The sequence below is a fragment of the Molossus molossus genome, unplaced genomic scaffold (genome assembly GCF_014108415.1).
Source record: "Molossus molossus isolate mMolMol1 unplaced genomic scaffold, mMolMol1.p scaffold_m16_p_9, whole genome shotgun sequence".
In the NCBI taxonomy this organism is placed as follows: Eukaryota; Metazoa; Chordata; class Mammalia; order Chiroptera; family Molossidae; genus Molossus; species Molossus molossus.
This window is the reverse complement of record NW_023425403.1, coordinates 92,746,046-92,770,121: the sequence shown is the minus strand read 5'-3', so window position 1 is coordinate 92,770,121 and position 24,076 is coordinate 92,746,046. Positions and strand designations below refer to the sequence as shown.

At 35.4% G+C, this 24,076-nt stretch overlaps 1 protein-coding gene across 1 annotated transcript in view; it reads right to left on the bottom strand.

The window, feature by feature from the left end:
• Nucleotides 1-799: 799 nt before the first annotated feature.
• Nucleotides 800-24,076, bottom strand: part of ITM2B (integral membrane protein 2B) — a 33,849-nt gene continuing 10,572 nt past the window's right edge. Inside the window, exons 2-6 of the mRNA XM_036249613.1 lie at nt 8,990-9,118; nt 6,957-7,163; nt 5,423-5,533; nt 3,066-3,216; nt 800-1,509 (exon numbers count right to left, since the gene is read on the bottom strand). Of these exons, the coding sequence (XP_036105506.1) occupies nt 1,424-1,509; nt 3,066-3,216; nt 5,423-5,533; nt 6,957-7,163; nt 8,990-9,118 (684 nt within the window). The 3' untranslated portion in view covers nt 800-1,423. The remainder of the gene's footprint in view (nt 1,510-3,065; nt 3,217-5,422; nt 5,534-6,956; nt 7,164-8,989; nt 9,119-24,076) is intronic.

Below are 24,076 nucleotides of genomic sequence, written 5' to 3'. Positions count from 1 at the left end.
TTCACAGATGTATCTTCAAAGCTTAATACTTCATGTGCCAGGCATATAAAGGATGCTCAGAATAAATAAATGTGTTCCTAAATGTTCATAACCTCCTAAAATACCATGAAATCTTAAGAGCCTGGAAGGTAGGAAAAAGCAATTTTCATTTTATCAGAACACATTCTCTTCTAAAATAAATGTTAAATCCCTGAATATCTGACTTGCTAGCCTAAAGCTCTTACATTATTGAAATGAAACCAAGAGCCAGGAACCAAATAACATCCTTTTGAACTAGAACTGGTTTCCAGGCCAAATTCTTTATGGGTTTGTGAAACTTTAAAATTCTGATTTCCCAAATTCAAAAATAATTTTTTTCGTCTTGGAAACCTGCAACAAAATTATTCTTAGGTATTTTAAGTGGTAGTGGATTCTGAGTTATTTCACACAGGAAGCAGCCTTAGAGATAACCATAACTCAAAAAACATTCCACTTGTGAGGAGACATTCTCAGAAAAACACTGTATTTTATGCTACTTGGAAACTTTAGGTTTAATAACAGCCCTTCCATTAAATACAAAAGCATTATTTTAAAATGTATTAAACAGCATCTTTCAAGGTTGTCATGAATGTTATTTTAATAGTATTCATGAAGTATATGGTTAAAAAGCTTATTTTTTTAAAAAATCTATTTTATTCACTGTATATAGAGAACTAGATTTTTTAAAAATTATTTCCTCCTTTACATGGATTATATCTTAAGATATGAAGAACCAACTTACTCTTTGGTTTTATTACATGGGAAAAACAACACACAGGCCTTTAGTCAAACAACATTGTGATATTTATATTCCATTGCACAGATATGGGTTATACAAATTAGTAACACAAGTTATTTCTTAAATTCCAAACATTTTCTAAAATATTATTACAGCAGATGCCTAGGATATTAAAACACTGAGGTGAAAATTATACTCTAAATAGTTAAATATGACACTGAAAATACTGCATATTTTAATTAGAGAAAAATTAAATTGTGTGCACAAATGCTCTAACAACTAAGCAGCAGGGCAACTAACAACTACAAATAAGTCACGGTGGTCCATTTTCATGTATCATTTATATGATTATTCTTTAGATAACCACGCCTCTTGAAAATGCATATAATTAAAACATAGAATCTCTATACCTAAGATCTATGGTGAAGTGTACTATTATGTATGACTTTATTCAACTACTAATTTAAAGATAAAAGACACCACACTGGAAAGAAGAAAATGTTTTTTTAAAGGAAATGGTTTTAATTGAATTAATGAGATGAAAAGATAGTGAAGCCCTGTTTGCTACTTACATGAAAGATGATTTTAAAAAATAATCACTGCACAAAATACAAAGGGTAGGGTTATGCTGTGATATTAAATTTTTTCCATGTTTTTCTTGACTGTTCAAGAACAAATTAAAGTTTCCACGGCAAATTTGTTTTCAAAATGCCGAATTGTAACACAATCTCTGACTTCACGTTTCTGAATACCTGTTTGGGAGGAAAAAGTTTTTAAATTTTTGGTTCTTTAGTAAAAAATATTCACATTAATCCTCATAGTTATTATTTAGACATATAAAAATATCTCACTCTATATTACATTAACTCCTATAGTTAAAATTTTTACATTAAAGAAAATAATTTTCTCTTTTCTGAACTATCTTAACAGATCTTAGTAACAATAACAATGCCATACATATAACTTAGAAATATATCTTGACTGTGGTGGTGATTTGTTGAAACTTCACATTAAAAATAGAGAATTTCGTTGTAAGTGTAAGTCTGACTTTTAAAAAATTATGAATGATTAAGATAATTTAAAAGTGTAAGAAATCGCCCTAGCCGGTTTGGCTCAGCGGTTAAAATGTCGGCCTGCGGTCCTGAGAGACCAGGGTTCGGTTCCCACTAAGGGCATGTACCTCGGTTGCAGTTTGTCCTCGGCCCTGGTCAGTCGTGTGGGTGGCAGCCACTCGATGTGTCCCTTTCACATCGATGTTTCTCTCTCTCTCTCTCTGTTCCTCTCTCTCCCTCCCACTCTACCTGATCAAAAAAATGGGAAAATGTCCTCGGGTGAGGATAAAAAAAAAAAGTGTAATAAATCAAGCAGCAGGTTTCAGGTGATTCATTAGCATGAGATAAGAGAACAGTATTATTAAAAGTGCTAACAGCCCAGCCAGTGTGGCTCAGTGGTTGAGCGTTGACCCATGTACTAGGAGGTCGCTGGTCAGGGTACATGCCCAGGTTGTGAGCCAATTCCCCAGTGGGGGGCATGCAGGAGGCGGCCAATCGATGTTCTCTCTCATTGATGTTTCTCTCTCTCTCTCTCTCTCCCTTCCTCTCTCTCTAAAATCAATAAAGAAAAAAAAATATATGTATATATATATATTTTGTTATATATATATAACAAAAGCCAGGAAAGCACTTTTACTGGGTGCTGCAGTTCCAAAGAAATCACTTCTTTGAATGTCACTTCTTACTTTCCCACAGCTCTGTCACATGTACTTTCATTTTATTTTTATAATGATTTTGAAAGGAAATGGGGAGATACCATCATCCTTATTTTTCAGGTGAAAAAACAAAGGTTAAGTGAGTTGGCAAAGCTATATTAGTTGTATCAATACTCTTAATTCTTCAGCCAAATTCCTTTGTAATTAAACTGATGGTGATTATCTTCAACAAGATCCCAAAGGCAAAAATCTGCTTAGAAACCAGATCCGAGCATGCAACTGAAGAGCTTCTCTGGAGATCCTCTGGATAAAGAAGAACCCTTGCAGTAGGCTGTACCAAAGAGGTGGATGGAAAGTTGGACTGAGTGACTACATGGAAAGAACCTACCAGCATCTCAAGACAATGAGATTTCACATTCACCTATTCTCTCTACCTGAAAAAAGTGGAGTTAAGAGTTAAGGTGATTCTTCAGAAATCTACAGATATTATATATAGTGATAGAACAGTTTTATTTCTCACTCATGGCAAACATATTAACTCTAGTTTAACACAATGAAGTGAAACAAAAAACTTTTCTGCCAGCACTTTAAAAATATTACCTTTAATGGTTTCTCTGCGTTGCAGTTTATAAGTTTCCTTGTCATGACACAGTCGATAAATAAAGAAACCCAGGTGGTCAACGTTTTCAATGCGATCAGTGATAACCATGTGTTCGTGAATCAGATATGACTGAGGCAAATAGGTTCCAGCCTACATTTGGAAAAGAATATATTACATGAATGTCTCAAGGCCGACACTGAGCAGACAAGGAAAAAACAATTCTGAGAGATTATACTTGGAACAGAGGCTGGCAAACTATTGGCCACCATCTGTTTTTATAAATAAAGTTTTACTGAAAAACAGTCATGACCATTTGTTTACATGTTGTCTGTGGCATCAGAATTGAATAGTTGTAATACAGATTTTATTTCTTGAAAGCCTCCTATTTATTCTCCGGTCCTTCCAGAAAACTAAAATACAATTTTAAAAATTATATTTAATTTCAAAATTAGAAGAAAAAAACAAAAACATGACTCATAGTTCCTCTCGGTGTATTTCCAGTAAAATGGGCTCATATAGGGCTAGTTTCTCAACAAGAAATTCCAAGATGCTATAGCAGCATCATTAATAAAAAATATTTAAAAATTTTATACCTTCCTTGAAAAAAGAAATAAAGGAAGATATAAAAAAATGGAAGCACATACCTTGTTCATGGATTGGAAGAATTAACATCATTAAAATGGCCATACTACCCAAACCAATCTACAGATTCAATGCAATCCCCAACAAAATACCAACGACATACTTCACAGAACTAGAATAAATACTTTAAAAGTTCATATGGAACCAAAAAAGACCTCGAATAGCCACAGCAATCTTGAAAAAGAAGAACAAAGTAGGAGGGATCACATTACCAGATTTCAGGTTATACTACAAAGCCACTGTCATCAAAACAGCCTGGTACTGGCACAAGAACAGGCATATAGACCAGTGGAACAGAACAGAGAACCCAGAAATGGACCCAAGGCAATATGTTCGATTAATATTTGACAAAGGTGGCAAGAGCATACAGTGGAGCAAAGACAACCTCTTTAATAAATGGTGTTGGGAAAACTGAACTGCTACATACAAAAAAATAAAACTAGACCATCAACTTACACCCTACACAAGAATAAACTCAAATGGATAAAAGACTTCAATGTGACTCATGAATCCATAAAAATCCTATTAGAAATTTTGTAGGTAACAAAATTTCAGACATCATACGCAGCAGAATTTTCACTGATACATCACGTAAGGCAACAGAAACAAAGGAGAAAATGAACACATAGGACTACATCAAACTCAAAAGCTTCTGCACAGCAAAAGATACCATCATGAAAATGGAAAGGCAACCCACTGTATGGGAGAGCATAACTGCCAATGATATATCAGATAAGTGGTTAATTTCCAATATATATAGAGTGCTCATACAACTCAACAAAAAGAAGACAAAGAACCCAATTTAAAAATGGGCAGAGGAACTAGACACCTGCCAAACAGAACATACAAATGGCTAAGAGACATGAAGAAACGCTCATCTTCTCTAATCATCAGAGAGATGCAAATTCAAACAACAATGAAGTATCACCTCAAACCTGTCAGAATGGCCGCCATCAACAAATCATCAAACAACAAGTGTTGGTGAGGGTGTGGAGAAAAGTGGACTCTAGTACACTGCTGGTGGGAATGCAGACTGGTGCAGCAATGGAAAACAATATGGTGTTACCTCAGAATATTAAAAATTGAACTGTCATGTGACCCAGTGATCCCTCTTCTAGGAATATACACTAAGAAGCCTGAAACACCAATTAGAAAGAATATATGTACCCCCATGTTCGTAGCAGCACTATTTACAATAGCTAAGATCTGGAAACAGCCCAAATGTCCATCAGTAGACGAATGGATAAAAAAGCTGTGGTACATATACACAATGGAGTACTATGCAGCTGTAAGAAAGAAAGATCTCTTATCCTTGGAGACGACATGGAGGGACCTGGAAAGTGTCATCCTAAGCGAAACAAGCGAAAAAGAGAAAGACAAGTACCATATGATCACTTATTTGTGGAATATAATGAACGTAACAGTCTGAGGAATGGGGTAGTCCCAGAGACGTGAAAGTGGGGTACAGACTGACTATCCGAAGAAAAGGGGGTAGGGGAGAGAGATAATCCACAGAACTTATATGCATGTTTGCATGAACAACGGACATGGACCACAAAGCTGGGGAGAAGGCGGGGAGGAAGGGGAAGGGAGGAATCAGTGGGGGGAAAAAGGAGAAACATCTGTAACAAAGAAATTAATTTTAAAAAAAGATATGCTAATGAAAAGAGAACATGATTTGCATTGCAGTGAGTTAAAAAAAAAAAATTTATACCTTTATGTTAATAAGTAACTCCAGTAGGTTCCTGGGTGGCATAACAATGGAAGTGTTCAGAGGAATCACATAGCACTTATTCAGGTTAAGATCTAAATAGGCTGTGAGTTTCTGGGAAGAAAAAAATACATTTTTTTTTAGATGAATATTTATAACTTAGGCAATAACTGAACTTTTAAGAATAATTTGTACAATTAAAATGGGTTGGCTTTAGAGTGTGTAAATCACTTGTACATCAATAAATCAAGACTTTGCTGGGATAAGAATGGAAATAGTAATGGGAGAAGAAAAATTATTGCTACTAAGAAGTAAACTTCTTTAAAAATTATTGATTGATTGACTGATTGATTTGAGAGAGACAGAGGGGGAGCAAGGGAGGAAAGGACAGAGAGACAGAAATATCAATTAGTTGTTCCACTTAGTTACGCAATCATTGGTTGATTCTGTTACGTGCTGGGACCAGGATCAAACCTGCAACCTTGGTGTATTGGGATGATGCTCTAACCAACTGAGCTACTCGGCCAGCAGGGAAGTGAAATTCTTATCAAGGGTTTCTACAATAACTGATAATAAGCTATTAAAATTAACTTCAAATAACTTAACATCTGATTAAGAGGTTAGTTCCCTCACTTATAAACCTTAATGCCCTCCAAGCATCCATCCACTATATGTAAAAATGAACTTCTCTCCTATGCATCTAGAGTAGTATTAGTTAACACCATCCTTAGAGAATTGAATAACAGTCAGTTAAATGACTGTCTGTGTTCTTGTGGTTTAGGTTTGAGAAACACTGGTTGACAAAGACTGTCAACAGAATGGTTTGGAGGGTTAAAATGAGTTAACTAAAACCCATGTAAACACTTTGATTTTAAGAGCCCAGTAAGTGTTAGCTATTATTATTTACTATTTGCTTTGGATAAGATTACCAGGAAGTAAGTAATTTTTCAAATTGGCTTACAAATATTCATCAGATGTATTTTATCAGGGATAAAATGTTTTCAAGCCAACTTCAGATTCAAATGGCAAACATACACAGATTTAAAATCTACAGGTAATGTAAGAATTTCTGAATCTCAGAAACAAAACATTCTTGGAATAAAAATTGTTGGGGGAATTTAAATATCAACTAAATATTAAATAATACTATATTATGTTAATTTTCTTAGATGGGACAACTATGTGGTTATGCAGAAGTCCTCATTCTTAAGAGATAACAGTATTAAGTATCTAGGGGTCAAGGGTCAAATGTGAGACAAAGAGATGAATAGGATAAAATTTTGTAACCAGGTGGAGAATTTGAGATATTAACTGTATTTTCACTTCAATTTTCTGTAGTGCATAACAATTTTCAATAGCTGGGGGGAAATGTAGAATGAGAATGTAAAAATAATGAGCCCATCAAATGTTGACAGTTTATTTTATAGGACAGAAATAACCAAGTAAACACTAAATAGAATAAATTAGCAAGTACTGAAATTAAAACTATAAAAAGCATAAATTAAAGAATTTGCACTCTTTTTATCGTTCGGCTCACCTTGTTAAAGTCATGAACAATGTTGGCAGGATCACTATCTGCAAACTCTGGGACAGGCACGCTGATAAATTCAACTTCATCTTCCTCAAAGATCTTAATATTTTCCTCAATTGTCTGGTAGCGAGCAGCTGGGGCATCTGCAGAAGGCTCATTCAAGATGACATCATCTTTGATGTACTTTATTCCGCAGTAGTACACATCATCTGGCTACAGAAAGTTTAAATACTGTTTCAGCATTTCAGTGGGAGACAGAGGTTTTTAAATGTAAGCATTACTTAAGCTGCCACCTCTGTTTAAATAGTAGTTTGCTTGCAAACTCTTACTTTTAGATGACAGGTCAAACAGTTTTAATTATAGAGTTAACACATTCATTAAGATCAGGTTTTGAAGCGTAAAAAACAGCTTCAGAAGGAGAAAAGCAGCTGATTTTTCCTTTACTGTTGTTGTCCACTAAAGGAGAATATAAAAGCAATTATCCTTCTGACGACAAGTTAATTTGAGGAAACACACTTATTTCTACTTGTAGGCATTATTTTTATAAAACAATACATTCAGAAATTAATGTTTCTTCTGAAAGAACATCCTTTTAAAACTTTTAACATGATTCACTAATTCAATACTTTTTTTTCTTGTTAGCCAAAACAGAAATAATTTTTCTGAAATTTCCAGTTTGACTTTTCCTTAAATTATATCACAATTAAGTGGAAAATATCTTTAGAGCAAATCATGATAAAATTGTAAAAAAAAAAAGTATACCTATATAATAAAGACTTGGAACGCATAACAAAACATTAAGACAAAAAACATCTTTGGACAGTAAAACTGCAAATGATCTTTCCTTTACTAAATATATTTCTTATAAATATTGTACTAAACAAAGATGCGTGGTATTTCAGTAATGTCTATTAACAATGCCATCATCTTGAAAAATACAGAAAATGAGTATGAAATTTTTACATCCTCTGATAGACTAATTCCAAATTAGTTACTTAGCCTTGGAGGGTGTGGTGCAGTGGTTAGAATGTTGGCCCACACACCGAAAGGTCATGGGTTTGATTCCTAGTCAAGGGGACGTACCTGGGTTGCAGGTTCGATCCCCAACCCTGGTCAGGGCACATGTGGGAGGCAACTAATTGATGTGCCTCTCTCACATCGATGTTTCTTTCTCTCTCTCTCTCTCTCTCTCTCTCTCTCTCTCTCTCTCCAGCTCCCTTTGCCCAGCCCTCCCTTCCTTCCACTCTCTTTAAAAGTCAATGAAAAAAATATCCTCAGGTGAGGATTAACCAAAACAAAACAAAACAAAATTATTTACTAAAATTATTTTAATAAAATCTATTTGTCAACACTCTCTCTAAAATTTAAGAATATTAAAGTACTTGAGGTAGTCATAAAAATTCATTTTCCAAGATTCCTTAAGGAAAAAAAATAAACCAACTGAATTATATCACAAAACAGATGATAATTATAATCAGAAGAAAAATCTGTCTTAACCCACTAGGATTACTATGAAATACTTAAGTTTTAAATAACTTGCCTCTTGCCCGGCTGGTGTGGCTCAGTGGTTGAGCGTCAACCCATGCACCAAGAGGTCACCAGTTCAATTCCTGGTCAGGGTACATGCCCAGGTTTCGGGTTCAATCCCTAGTGGGGGCATGCAGGAGGCAGCCAATCAATGTTCCTCTCTGATCAATGTTTCTATCTCTTCCTCCCTCTCCCTTCCTTTCTCTCTAAAAATCAATAAAATACATTATTAAAAAAAAAAAATAACTTGCATCTTAAGTTACTGCTGAATTCACACAGTTCTCTAGAGAAAGTAATGACTGAGAAAGAGGCAGAGAAAAGTACTCTAATGTATTTCTCTGTCTAAAAGGGTGGGGAAACAGGTCTGGGAGACTTTTAAACATAACTTTAAAATTGAACCTCCATTCTGGCTAAAGGCCACAGACTAAACTGCATGTTTAGAGCAAGTTAAAAACACTTTTCTAACACACATGAATGAAAGGCAAAAAAGTTCTTAGTATGTTTCCACTTACTTGAAGTGCAAAATATTTGTACAGGTATGCTCCTCCTAGAATGACACCTGCAAGCATAAATGCTAGTCCAAAGCACATGCACCAACACCAAGCTCTTCTCTGGCCAACTGGTACCACTTCATCTGGGTCCTAAAATATGAAAACAGACTGATGGTCAATATCACTTCTCCAGTCAGAATCGTAGAAAGGACAGGATTGAAAGAAATTACTGTTTTATAAACAAAGATAAAAAGACCAAGGAGCCAGGTCCTTAATCAAGTTCAAGATTCATCATCGTGTCTCTGGGGCTAAGAAACCAGTCCCTTGGGAAAGTTCTCTCTTTTAACTCTCAACACCTCACCTATACTATCCATATCTCTATAGCAATTAACAATCCATGATTTCTATTTTCCGTGCACAACATCTGGTGATTAATATGTCTTCCAACATTTAAAAATTCAGAACAGGTTACAACACAACTTTTTCATGCAATATTATGGTGCTGAGCCTTGTATATCATAACTTCAGAGTATAACAGATTATTTGCAATAGCAGAGTATAGGAAATCTTTAAATAAGATCTTTATAAAGTCAAAAGGCATACAACTAGCATACAATTGTTATCATTTTGATCTTGATTCACTCAAGAAAATAATTTAATATTGGAATGTCATCTGGGGTCAAGTCCTGAGATATCCCCCCTTTGCCCTAACTCAGTTCCTCTACTCTGTCACACCAGAGCAATAGATAATTTCTTATTTGTATCAAGTTTCATATGCAAACAGCAGACAAAGGAGATTCGCTGCTGGCATTACATTACTAGTGGCTCCAGAAATAATATACTCAATAATATTGCAATAACTATGTATGTTGTCAGGTGGGTACTGGAAATACTGGGGGGACCACTTTGCTGTAGTAGGCATACTTGTCAATGTACTATATACACAACACAGCAAGTGCACTGCAAGGAAGTACTATGTGATGAGAATAAGACTAAAGAAATTTATTAAGCCATGTAAGATATTCCACTTGTGAATAAAAAGCTGTAAGAATTCCATGAAGCCATAGGTGATATAAAAATTGAATTATAAAATACAGTGTTTTGCTTGAGCCCTTATCTAATCTGACAAATATCTAAGGAGATAATAATTAGTTCCTAACATAATTAATTTTAAGATGGGGGCAGAGTGGAGGGATAGAAATAGTCATTTCCAAACATTTGGTATCAGCTGTTGAAAGAGTCAAATGTGCATACAAAACCCACTGTTCGGCAGGCTCTCTCTTTTAGTAGCACATAAGTGAATAGCCAAAGACCAGGAACAGACCCTTGTAAAAGAATATGCAGCTCTAACAAATTAATAACAAGTTTCCAGGCCTTTTGATATATTATTTAACTGGCCAGCAAACAATAATTTCAAGAACATCTACTATGTTCTAGGCATTGGTTATACCACCTCTGTCAAAGAGATCATACAAAATCAGCCTGAAAAATAAATACACACAGAGAAAATAAATATGACATGGGTTCTAATGGGAGAATGTAGAGAGCACAAAAGAAGGGATGATACTGTTCAGGGAAGACTTCCTAGGGAAGAAAATACTGGAATGGAATGTTAAAGGACAAATATTTATTAACCACTTAGAAGACAGAGTTAAAGGGCAAAAAGTGAATGAAATCATCAAGCTAAAATGTATTATCTCCAAAGGCCACATGTCATATGGCTGGAGTGCCCAATATGGTGGGAAGGGGTACAAGAGATGAGAATGGAGTTAACTGGTACAGATCAGAAAGAGACTTTGGCCTTGGCCAGTGTGGCTCAGTTGGCTGGAGTGCTATCCCAGATACCAAAAGGTTGCGGGTCTGATTACTAGTCAGGCATGTACGAGAGGCAACCAATGAATGTTTTTCTCCCACATCGATGTTTCTCTCTCTCTTGCCCTTCCTCTTTCTAAAATCAATAAAAGAAATTTTCTTTAAAAAGCAAGTTTATTATGCCATGCTCTGGAGTTTGATTCTCATGTTCATTCAAGAATTACATTTTAGGTATCCATTCTCTGCCATGTGAGGATGAAAAAAAAGAGAAGATAGCCATCTACAAACCAGGAAGCAGGCTCTCACCAGAACTAAATCTGCCTACGCCTTGATCTGGGGCTTCCCAGCCTCTGGTCTGTGAGAAGTAAACATTTTTGTTTCGGATAAAAAAAAAAAAGTGAAACAAAACAAAAAAAATCTTAAGACTATGACAATAAAACAAAAAAAATTTCTCAAAGAATTTAATATATAAAACTCTTTACTATCCACAGGCCATTTGTTCAGCACCTCAACAATGTGAACTTAAGAATCACAAAATGGCCCTGGCCGGTTTGGCTCAGTGGTTGGAGCACAGAGTCCCGAGTTCGGTTCCCCATTGGGGCATGTACCAAAAAAAAGAATCAGAAAATAAAAATATTTTAATCTCCGGATCATAGGCCCAAAGTCCATGCACCACAATCATGAGGTGCTATCAGGTATTCAAAGTTCATGTAATTGCTTTTCTTCTTTAAATTTATAGTGATCACTTTCTACCTTGCATTAGAATAACTCACATACAGATCTTTTCTTTCTAATAGGCTACAAGGTTCTTGTAAGTATCTACTCATATTCATTTTGTATTACAGGCATACAAAATGTGCTGCATGACATTTTTGTTAAGGAGGTGCATATATGAAGGTGATCCATAGGATTCTAATGGAGCTAAAAACTGCTATCAGTTAGTGATGTCATAGCTACTGTAACGCAACATGTTACTCCTGTGTTTGTGGTGATCCTGGTGTAAACAAGCTTACTGTGCTGCCAGTTGTATAAAAGCACAGCATATGTAATTACATACAGTACATAATATTTGGTAGTGATAATAAATGACATGTTACTGGTTTATATATTTATTATAGTATACATTTTGTTTATTTAGAGTGTGCTGTTTTAGTACTTATCAAAAAAAAAGTTTGCTGTAAAACACTATGCCATGTTACACTGGAAACAGCCTCATGTATCTCCTGTCCACCTCATCACTCGATCGCATCATTTTCTCTTGTGCGTGATTTAATCTCTTACTGTTTTCTACAGTACAGGCTGTACAGGCTTGTTGCCTGGGAGCAATAGATTGTACCATATAACATAGGTATGCAGGAGGCGATACCATCTAGGTGCAAGTATACTCTATAATTTTCACAAAATGACAAAATCACCTAACACATTTCTCAGTATGGATCCCTACCACTAGGTGGTACATGGCTATACTGGTCATTTGCAGCCAACCTTGGCACTAAGTTGGTTCTCAACAAATATTTGATGAGTGAACAAAATTTAGATTTTTTTTTTAAAGCTTGGTTATTTTTTTAATAACCCATAAAAGTTACATCAGCAGCCAACATGATAATGATATGGGTGGGAGCAACATAATTCGTGACATACAGTGGCTATTTAGCAAAGAACAACAGTCCTAAGTATTTAGCCCAGTTCAAAATTTATTAAGGGCCCATTATTTCCAATGTACTGTGCTAGATCCTATGTGATTAAGACATGGCTCATATCTTAAGCAATTTACAGCCAAAATGAACATTATGCATGACAAATAAATGGCATGCCGTATTACAAGCTGAGTCATGGAGAAGAATTAAAGTATATTCAAGATAAAAAAGTTTTAATCTAAGCGATTTATTAAGTGTATTTTAAAGGATTAAATTTTAATACTTGGAAGAGTAAGCTTAAAGAAAAAAGCCTCATACAAATTTAAGAAGAAAAACCCCACAACCATCTCAAAATATATAGAAAATGCATGTGTCAAACTCAAACTCCCACTGATAATAAAATCTCTTTGCAAACAAGAGGTGAAATTCTTTAAATGAATAAAGCTAATCATCAAAAACCTATATCAAACGCCATACTTAATGGTGCAGCTTCAGACTTATACCATACTCTTTCAAGTCAAAAATATGAGATGGGCACTAAGATTTTTTATTCGTTTTTGTACTAGAGAGCCTAGCTAGTACACAAATGACAAGAACACGAATAGATATAAAGAACAGAAAAAAGAACACAAAACTATCCTGTGTAAACAACATAATTGTAGAAAATCCAACAAAGTCAAATTATTCGAACTAATTAATAGAAGATCAGTAATTAAAAATCAAGTGAATCATTATTCACAATTGCCCCAAACTAGAAACAACACAAATCGCCACTAACTGATGAATGGATAAATTGTGGTATAGTCATAATGAATCAAAAAGATGCAAGTGAAAGAAGTCCAACATAAAAGACTACTCAATGCATGATTCCATTTTTATGAAATTCCAGAAAAGGCAAAACTATAGTGACAAAAAGCAGCTTAGAGGCTGCCATGGCCAAGGGCTGGTGAAGGGAAGATCAAAGAGGCATGAAACCTTTAGCCTTAGGAAAATATTTCATATCTGGATTGTAGTGGTGAATATATGACTTTATAAAATTACCACAAATTCAATTAAATTGTACACCTAACATGGATCAATTTTATTACATGTAAATTATATTTCAATATGGGATATGGGGGGGAAAATCAAATGAAATCCTATATATCAGGCAATAAAAGGAAGTCTAACAATACCAAGTGCTGGAGAAAGTACAGAACAATGAGAACTGGAACCTTTCATATAGCTGACAAGAGTTAGTACAATTGCTTTGCAGAATAATTTGGCAGCATCTAAAGAAATTAAAGATATATACCCTATGACCCAGCAATTCCATTCCTAGGACTATATCCCTAGATAAACTTTTATATACATACATAAAGATTAAGTCCAATAATGATTACAGGAGAATTATCAATAAGAAAAAAATTGGAAATAATATAAAAGGTCCATTAAGTGGAGAATAAAGTATTATAGGTTCATATAATAAGAGTTAAAATGAAATCAACTAGCACTGATTTCAAGATCTCAGAAACATAATACTGAAAACAAATAGGTAACTTGCATAATACATACAGTATATGATACCTAAGAGTTTAAAAATATAAAATGGTTATTACAAATTGTTTTTGCATGCTTGGATTAATTCATTTTTTGTTTAAATTATCTTTATTTTTGTATTACAAATGCCCCCCCCATTCTCCCTCAGTAACCCCCTATCCACCATGTTCCCGCACATACACCTAATCATCAGAGTGATTATTATCTGTGTTTATTAGCTATGGATATATGTATATATGTTCTTGGTTAATCTCTTCCTGCCCCCTTCCCTCTGAGAGCTGTCAATCAGTTCCCTGCTTCCATGTCTCTGGAACAATTCTGTTTGTCAGTTTATTCTGTTCATTAAATTCCACATATAAGTGAGATCGTGTAATATTTGTCTTTCCCTCACTGGCTTATTTCACTTAGCACAATACTCTCCAGGTCCCTCCATGCTGTCTCAACGGGTAAGAGGGCCTTCTTTGTTCACAGCTTCATAGTATTCCATTGTGTAAATGTACCACAGTTTTTTTATCCACTCATCTATTGATGGTCACTTGAACTATTTCCAGGTTTTATACCTATTGTAAACAGTATTGCTATGAACACAGGGTTGCAAATATGTATTGATTGGAGTTTCAGGTTTTTCAGGTTATATTTCTAGAAGTGGGATCACCAGGTCAAATGGCAGACCCACTTTTAATTTTTTGAGGAAACTCCATATTGTTTTCCATAGTGGCTGCACCAGTCTGCATTCCCACCAGCAGTGTGCGTACTAGGCTTCCCTTTTCTCCACATCCTTGCCAGCACTTGTTGTTTGCTAATTTATTGATGATAATCATTCTGGCAGGTGTGAGGTGGTACCGCATTGTCGTTATAATTTGCATCACTCTGATGATTAGTAACATTGAGCATTTTTTCATGTCTCTAGGCCATCTGTATGTCCTCTTTGAAGGAGTGTTGATTCAGGTCCGCTGCCCATTTTTAATTAAATTATCTTCCTTTTGTTGAGTTGTATGAGTACTTTATATATTTTCGAAATTAACCCCTTATCAGATTATCATTGGCAAATATGTTCTCCCATATTTGTGTACAAAAGTGGGTTTCCTCTTTCATTTTGATGTTGGTTTCTTTTGCCGTGCAGAACCTTTTTAGTTTGATGCAGTCCCATTTATTTTTTTTTCCTTTGTTTCCGTTGCCTTAGACAATGTATCAGTGAATATTCTGCTATACAAGATGTCTGTGATCTTGCTGCCTACATTTTCTTCTAGGATTTTTATAATTTCACAACTAACACTTAAGTCTTTTTTCCATTTTTAGTTTATTCTTATGTATGGCATAAGTTGGTGATCTAGTTTCATATTTTTGCATTTTCCTGTTCAATTTTCCCAACATCATTTATTGAAGAAAATGTCTTTATTGTATGCTCTTAACTTCTTTGTCAAATATTAATTGAGCATAATGGCTAGGGTCGATTTCTGTGTTCTCTGTTCTGTTCCACTGATTTGTATACTGTTCTTGAGCCAGTACCAAGCTGTTTTGATTACTGTGGCTTCATAGTGTATACCCTGATATTGGGTATTGTGATACCTCCAACTTTATTTATCTTTTACAAGATTGCTGGGGCTATCTGGGGTCTTTTCAGGTTCCATATAAATTTTTAGAGTATTTGTTGTTCTCTATCTGTAAAATATGCCATTGATATTTTAATAATGGATTGCATTGAATCTATAGATTTGGGTAGTATGACATTTTAATGATGTTAATTCTTCCAGTCCATGAATACGGTATATTCTCCCACTTGTATCTTCCTCTCTCTCTTTTTCAATGTGCTCTAGTTTTTTGACTACAGGTCTGTTACCTCCTCAGTTATGTTTATTCCTGAGTATCTTAATTTTCAGGTTGCAATGGTAAGAGATTTTTTTTTTTTCTCTTTCTGAGTGTTCATTATTGGTGTATAAAAATGCCATGCATTTCTGGATGTTAATTTTATATCCTGCTACTTTGCCAAATTCATTGATTAAATATAGTTTTTTTGGTGGAATGTTTAGGTTTTCTATGTACAGTATCATGTTATCTTTGAATAATGACAGTTTTACTTCCTCCTTTCCAATTTGGATGCATTTAATATTTTCTTTTTGTCTGATCACTGTGACTAGGACTTCTGGTACTATGTTGGAATAAGAGTGACAAAAGTGGACATCCTTATCTTGATCCTGTTCTTAAGGGAAATGTTTTTAGTTTTTGCCTATTGAAGACAACGTTGCCTGTAGGTTTGTCATATATGGCTTTTATTGTTTGAAGTATGATCCTTCTATTTCCACTTTGCTAAGAGTTTTTATCACAAATGAGTGTAGGATTTTGTTGAATGCTTTTTCTGTGTCTATTAGTACGCTCATATGATTTTTATATTTCAATTTGTTTATGTGATGTTCCACAGTTACTGATTTTTTAATATTGTACCAGCCTTATATCCATGGAATAAATCACACTTGGTCACATTGAATATATTGCTGGATCCAATTTACTAATATTTTGTTGAGAATTTTACCATCTATGATCATCAGGGATATTGGCCTGTAATTCTCTATCTTTGTGAATTGGTGTCTTTATCTGGGTTTAGAATTAGAATAATGATGGCCTTGTAAAAAGAGCTTGGAAGTCTTCCTCTTGAATTTTCTGAAATACTATGAGAAGGATAGGTGTTAGTTCTTTGAATATTTGGTAAAACTCCCCTATGAAGCTGTCCAGACCAGAGCTTTTGTTTGCTGGGAGTTTATTAATTACTGCTTCAATTTCATCAGTTGCTATTCGTCTGTTCAGGTTTTCTGAATCTTCTTGGTTGAGTTTTGGAGGACTATGTTTCTAGGAATTTATCCATTTCGCCTAGGTTGTCCAATCTGTTGGCATATAGTTATTCATTGTATTTTCTTCCATTCCTCTAATTCTGTGCTATCAGTTGTTACTCTACCTCTTTTGTTTCTGATTTTATTAGGGTCCTCTCTGTTTCTTGATGCATCTAGCTGAAGGTTCATCAATATTTATCTTTTCAAAGAATTAGCTCTTGGTTTCATTGATCTTTTGTATCTTTTTTAATCTCTGTCATTTATTTGAACTCTGATCTTTATTATTTCCTTCCTTCAATTTACTCTGGGCTTTTCTTGTTGTTCTCTTTCTAAGTCTTTAAGTTGTAGGGTTAGATAGTTTATCTTGTTTCTTGAGGTAGGCTTATAGTGCTATGAACTTCCCTCTCAGGACTTCCTTCACTGTCCCATAGATTTTGGATTGTTGTGTGTTCATTTTCACGTGTTTCCAAGAGGTTCTTTTTTGATCTCATTGGTAACCCATTCATTGTTTAATAACATGCTATTTATCCTCCATGTGTTTGAATATTTTTACTGCTGTTGATTTCTAGTTTGCCATTGTGATCCAAGATGCTTGATATGATTTCAATCTTCTTGAGCTTGTAGAGACTTAGTTTGTGTCCTAACATATGGACTGTCTTTGAGAATGTCCTATGTGTACTTGAGAAGAATGTATATTCTGCAGCTTTGGGGTACAATGTTCTATAAATGTCAATTACATACATCTGATCCAGTGTGTCATTTAGGGTTGCTGTTTCCTTGTTGATTTTTTTTGTCTAGATCTATCCAGTGATGTCAGTGGAGTGTCAAAGTCCTCTAAAATGATTGTATTGCCGTTTATATCTTCCTTAAAGTCCTCCAGAAGCTTTTAAATATATTTGGTGCTCCTATATTGGGTGCATAGATGTTTATCAGATATATTGTCATTTGATAGATCCCTTTAGTATTATGTAGTGACCTTCTTTATCTCTTGTTACGGCCTTTATCTTGAAGTCCATGTTGTCCAATATGGGTATTGTTACCCCAATTTTTGTTTGTTTGTTTCTACTTGCATGGAAATTTTTTTCTTCCCTTGACTTTCATCCTGTGTAAGTCTTTTGTTCTGAGGTTAGTCTCTTGTAAACAGCATATATATGGGTCATGTTTTCTCATCCATTCAGCTACCCTATGTCTTTTAATCCATTTACATGTGAGATTATTACTGAAGGTACTTATTTGTTGCCATTTTTATTCTTTATGCCATATGTTTCTCTCTATTTCTGATTATTACAGCAGTTCCTTTAACATTTCTCACAATGCTGATTTTGTGGTAATAAATTCCTTTAGCTTTTTTTTGTTGTTGTTGTCTGGGAAGCATTTTATTTCACCTTCACTTTGAATGATAGCCTTGCTGGATAGAGTAGTCTTGGTTTCAGATCCTTGCTTTTCATTACCTTGAATACTTCACGCCATTCCCTTCTGGCCTGTAGTGTTTCTGTTGAGAAATCAGCTTATGGGAGCTCCTTTGTAAAACACTGCTTTTCTCTCGCTGCCTTTAAGATTCTCTATCTTTAATTTTTGGAATTAGATTTACAATGTGTCTTGGGGTAGTCCTCTTTGAGTTAATCTTGCTAGAAAATCTCTATACTTCCTAAACTTGTGACTTTTTTCTTTACCAAGTTAGGGAAGTTTTCTGCCATTATGTCTTCAAACAGGTTCTCTATCCCTAGCTCACTTTTTCTTCTGGTACTACTATAATGTGGATGTTGTTATGTTTCATACTGTCCCATATGTTATTTAGCTGCTTTTTCTATTTAGTTCTCTGAGTGAGTGATTTTTTTTCTACCCTGACTTCTAATCTGCTGATCTGATTCTCGGCTTCCTCCAGTGTATGCTGTTCATTCCTTCCAGTGTATTCTTTATTTCTGCTATGTTAGTCTTCATTTCCGATTGATGTGTTTCATAGTTTCTGTATCTTTTTTCATGTTGTTGAGCATCCTTATAACCATTACTCTGAACTCTACTTCTGGTAAATTACTTATCTCCATTTTATTTAGCTCTTCTTTTGGTGAATTCTCTTGTTCTTTCATTTGGGGCCTGTATCTTTGTCTCCGCATTTTGACTGTATATTTGGTTTTGTTTCTCTTTATTTGGTAGATCTGCCACAACTCTTAGTCTTGGCAGGGTGGCGTTATGTAGTAGGTAACTTGTGGGACCCAGTGGCAGTCTCTTTTATCACCAGATCTAGGTGCTCTAGTTATGAATATCTCTTGTGTGCTTTGTGTAGGCTCTGCTGTTGTAATTGAGTCTTGATTATTCTTGGCTCCTTTGTGCATGGACTTGCTCCTCAGGCTGGCTGAGAGTGAGGTTCAACACCTAACACAGCATGCAGGCTTATCACATGAAGTGCAATTCACCTCAGCAGGGATTGTAGCCTGCCAAAATCTTCCTGTATATGTACTGGTTGTGAAGCTTGTTGGGTCCTGCTCTGTTGTTGACTGAAGCTGGCCTCTGGGTTTATTGGTTTAGGGCCTCTTCTGAGGGTCTCTGATGCAGGCCAGTGTCAGATTTGTGACTGGCCCTGTGTGCCCTCTTTGGAGCTATCAGCAATCTGCAGCTTGGAGCTCCCTCTGCTGGGGCTAGGTGCATATGGAAAGGACCAAGCTAAACACCAAGATCTGCTTTTACAAGCCCCAGGCAGAGGAGCAGGACAGGCAAAAGCTCAAAGCACCCAGAGGTCAACCAATGCCTGCAGGCTGACTGTTAGTCTCAGTCACTTAATGAGCCTCAGGCTTTAGGCCTCAGGCTTTAGTCCTCAGTCAGGCTCCACCTGCTGGGCAGGGAGGGAGAGTTTTCAATGGGTGGGGCAACTGCTTCCCCCCAGGTGAAAGGTGCTTTGATGGGAAAACTCTGACTGAGAAAGATGGCATCCACAGTGTAGGGAATGGCTCAGCACAGGGATCCTGGTAGCTGCCTTCCCAGCTCTCTCCCCAGAGCCATGAACCCCAGACTCTTCTTATGTAGCTCTAATCCACTATTCCCTCTCTCTGCCACAGCCCAACATGAGTGGCTGCAAATAAAATTTAATGTGATGGCCCTTTAAGAGGGTGCCTGTGTTTCTAGCCACCTCCTCCTGCTGGAGAGCCCCTAGTGCTTTACAGTGGAATGGTATGTGGGCACCTTTCCCCACTCTGTTTCTCTGGACTGGGAAGCCCAGCTTGGGGTTTAGACCCCAGACTTCTCAGGGGAATCCCCATAGCTGAGATACCCCTCCAGTACTTCAGCTGCTGCCTATGAGAGCCCAGTTAACCCTTTCATGCCTCCGAACTTCCTACCAGTCTCGATGTGCGCTCCTCTTTACCACTTGGATTACTTACTAATTAAAGAACAACAAGAAAAATCAACAACAAAAATGAAAATCACTCTTGAACAAGACCGTCTTCACTGGGGTATATAACTTTACCTGGCCTAATTGAAAACAAGTTATAGAAACATACCCTCCCCATGAACTCTGATAAAAATGGTACATCTTAAATTATGCTGATTAGGTAAAAGATCTCCCACAGGTGATGTATAATTATCATTCCATTAATCTTTCTAAAACCTCAAGTTTTTAACCATTTATAAATGAAGACATTAAGGCACACACTGGGCTGTAATCACCCCTTAACAGCAGATACAGAAAGACACAACTTTCAAAAGCACTGTCACTCATGTACTGTATTAATTTCTGGTTCAAATAAATCTTACCATTTGATAATGTAAAATTGCTTAATTATATCTTGGGCAAAATGAAGGACAAATTCTGTTCTGGTACTTTCAATAAATTAAGAATTAGGTCACCTCAATCAGTTCCCTAAAAAGCTTCAGAAATGTGCTTCAATTATAAACTTAATTCAGGCAAAATGCAAGGGTTTTCATGTAATTTTCATTCTGACCCCATATTCACAAAGCAGTTTACATCCCCCGGCACTTCTATTCTTCTTTTTAGGATGAATGAAAAGACGTTTTTCAAAGCTCTCAGATACACTATTTTGCATTATTATAGCAAATGCAACAATGCTTTAACAACTAGAATAGTTGAGAGGAAAACATCAATTAGGGTTAAAAATTATACTGCATAAAAAAAAAGTTATGTCATAAAAAAACTTCAGGCATAAAAATGAAACAGAAATACAGAAGCTCACCAATACGGTTTATTCAACTCAGAGTAACAAAAGCTACTGAATCTTTAGAAGTAGATTTAGTTGTTTGGATGCATACATTTTAAAATATATTTGGTAATATCGATAAATATGGGGATGCACAAGGCTAGCTGCCCATGGATGTGTTTGTTGTCTGGTCTGTGTACTATTTACCAAAATACAGAATCAGTTGCCAACATTTAAAAAAATCAGATGATTCAAATTTTTAAAATGGATTTCTGATTAATGGTCTAGTATTCTCAACTCCTTTCTCATCATTTCTGTCCCCATTTGAAAACAAAACATACCAAGTTCTTTTCTATATCACATGATTTTGATTTTCATTTCCAAAATCCCTCTGAGAATCTAATTTTATAAAACAACCAGTCTAAACCAGTTCTCCATATAAAGGACTTTGAGTTCTGGGTTTCAGACACTAGATTAATATGGTTAATAAAGCACCTTAATCTTTTAACTGACAGAACAGGCATTCTTCTACAAAGAACAAATCCAAACACATGGCATCAGCAAACAAAAACTGGTGGCAGAGAAGAACAGGGATTGGAAAAACTCCAAGAAAATCCTAGTCCAAGGGCTACAGGAATCAAAGAGCTGTTCCAGACAACTCTCAGTTCGAGAAAAGATAAAACAATGAATAACAGAAGGCTACTAACGTCATAACACCATCTATACGACATTCTAGAAAAGACAAACTATAGAACAGAGGGACAGGGGTGAGAGACAGGAATGACTGCAAAGAGGTATGAAGGAATTTGGGGGGGGGGGGGAATATTCTGTATATGACTATACACATTTGTCAAAATTACAAGAACTGTATACCTAACAAGGCCAAACATTTTTTACTCCAATAAACAAAAATTCCTTTCTTTTCTCAATTTATGAGCAGCAAGGACAGTTTTTTGTTTGTTTTTTTCCTAAGACCCAATTAAATGATACTAGAGCTGCTGAAAAAGATACAAACCTATCAGAAAAACAAGACTGGCAGTAGACATGAAACGTCGAAATTTTGGAGGACAGCAAACAGTTGGACAAGTGGTATTTTAACTTCTCCATTTCAATTACCTCATCACAAATGTGGATTATCTCATAGGGTTGTAGTGGGGATTACAAGAGAAAATATAGGAAGTGCTTAATAAATGATAGCTATCATTATTTCCTTCACCAGCTGATTTAGCTGGGAAAGGTAAGCTGAAACAAGAGTCTGTTAAAGTTGAAGCCAATAAAACGCAACCTACAACAGAAAACTGAAAAGGCCAATTGCAAAAAGACTTGTATTACTGGAGATCAAAATTAAATCACTTTCTATTCCAATAAGATTTTTTTTTTAACCTTCACCCAAGAATATTTTCCCATTTATCATCAGACAGGGTGGGAGGGCAGGGGAGAGACAAAGAGAGGGAGAGAGAGAAACATCGATGTGAAAGGGACACATCGACTGGTTGCCTCCTGCACGACCCACCAGGGCTGGGGATGAACCACAACCGAGATATGTGCCCTTGACAAGAATCGAAGCCACAACTCATTGGATGCTCTAACCACTGAACCAAACCATCCAGGACTCCAATAAAAAATTTTAAATAAACAAACAAAAACCTTTGTTATAATTTAAAATCTACTTAAAATATTTCCAAAATGCTTTCCTAACTATATTCTTAGAACCACAAAAGTTATATCAGACATTACTCTAATTTATTATTAAGCTATAAAGACATCAAACATTTGTTTGCATTTTCTTCCTCATTTATTTTTTTTATTTTTTTATTTTTTTTTATCCTCACCCGAGGATATTTTTCCACTTTTTGTACAGATAGAGTGGGAGGGAGAGAGAAAGAGAAACATCGACGTGAAGGGACACATCGAGTGGCTGCCACCCGCACGACCAACCAGGGCCGGGGACAAACTGCAACCGAAGTACGTGCCCTTAGCGGGAACCGAACTCGGGTCTCTCCGGACCGCAGGCCGACACTCTAACCGCTGAGCCAAACTGGCCAGGGCGCATTTTCTTCCTCATTTAAATCAATATTTGAATTTTGCTTTCTTATTAGACTTTTCTAACAAGATTGCTACAATATCAACTATGGTGACAAAGTCTACATGGGAAACACTGTGTCTGACATACCAAAAGGAAAAATTTTTCAAGTGAATGTCATTACATGGATAACAGAATTATTACATTATTCTATACTTGGAATATAGAGAGGCTTAAAAAAATGAGAAATTAATCTAAAATTATAATGTCCACAAAACAAATTTCTCATTAATGTCCTTTACTATTAACAAATCCTACAATATGAAAGCAGCAATATAGGCACACAAAAACTTAAAATTTAAAGTCATGTGTAGCAATCTAACTATTGTGAGAAATCTATAAAATCTGAACCAAATACTGACATTGTATATAATCAGCACAGGCCTAGGTTAAAAAAATAGGTCAGAAATAAAATATAAAAAATCATGCTGTAAATGCTTTTAGTGCTAGATCATAACTTAGTCACTTTTATATCATTAGAGACAGGTTATCTGGTGCAAAGAATATTAATATATAAATACATACCTTAAAAATATTTTTTCTACATATAAAATTCATATTGGTGAGATTTAAAGGCAATGGGTAGTCAAAAGAAAAGCCTAGACCAGCACTTACAGGCAGGTTTATAAACAACAGTATTACATACAACTGTTACTTACTGTGATTTACACCCTTTACCAGGATTAGACACATTGGTCAACATAGATTTCTTCTCTGCCACTGACTGAATCATGAGTTCATATGTTCCTAATATCAATTGTTTTCCTGAAAATTCTAAGTATGATAAGAATAATAATTTCAATGATTCATTTTAAATTAAGTGCAAGATTAGAGGGGAAAAAGCAAAACTGTTCTAGACTCATTTTAGTATAAATCTTGGATCTTAATGTTATTCAATAAGATAATTACACGTTCATAATCAAATATTAGTAATTCCATTTAAAATGCAGAATTTTAATAAGAAAACCCCAAGTATATTCTTCTAAAAGCATAAAATAATCTAAATGTGGAAAGTTATATCCTCTGTCTAAACTGAATAATTTGAAAGTTAATACAAGGTGAAT